The sequence below is a fragment of the Penaeus monodon genome, chromosome 33, assembly GCF_015228065.2.
Source record: "Penaeus monodon isolate SGIC_2016 chromosome 33, NSTDA_Pmon_1, whole genome shotgun sequence".
NCBI lineage: Eukaryota > Metazoa > Arthropoda > Malacostraca > Decapoda > Penaeidae > Penaeus > Penaeus monodon.
In genome coordinates, this window is record NC_051418.1 from 25,996,993 (window position 1) to 25,997,506 (window position 514).

Here is a 514-nt window from a genome sequence, read left to right on the forward strand (position 1 = left end):
CATGAGCTTTGATATCAATATCAGCCTGTCACTTTTTAAAAAATAATACATTACTCACTAAATGTTTTAATGCCATCATTCTAATTGGAAAAAATCCTTCATTTTCAGATTTCTGGATCTGCATCAAGAACATTAATCACTGAAGCAACAAATTTGTACAAGCAGCTGTCATAGATATGTGTAAATAAAGATTTAAATTTTAATATAACTATTTAATTGTTTACCTTGTATGACAAATTTTTTGTATAGGTTTCTTTGTAGGAATGTAAGATCAACATGACTACTTTCTTTCATTAGTAAAGCATAACAAGATCTCAATGTATATTTGAAAGTGAATTTTTTTCTTCTTTTCATATTAACATATCTGTGATTTTGTTACTTTTACCATACTTTTCATTGCTTACCTGTATTGAAGCATTGCATGTTGCAAAAAAACAAATATCATTTCCTGTTTGCAGATTTCAAAACTCAGAAAGGTCTTTTTTTCATGGCTAGAATAAAATGTATCTTTTGA

The 514-nt window shown here is 27.2% G+C and overlaps 1 protein-coding gene across 1 annotated transcript in view; it reads left to right on the forward strand.

Annotated features, from left to right (window-relative positions):
- LOC119594190 (TELO2-interacting protein 1 homolog) overlaps positions 1-203 on the forward strand; it is a gene marked incomplete in the record, with an annotated part of 11,250 nt that extends 11,047 nt beyond the window's left edge. The window contains 1 exon segment of the mRNA XM_037943258.1: positions 109-203. Within this exon segment, the coding sequence (XP_037799186.1) occupies positions 109-174 (66 nt within the window).
- Positions 204-514: the final 311 nt, after the last annotated feature.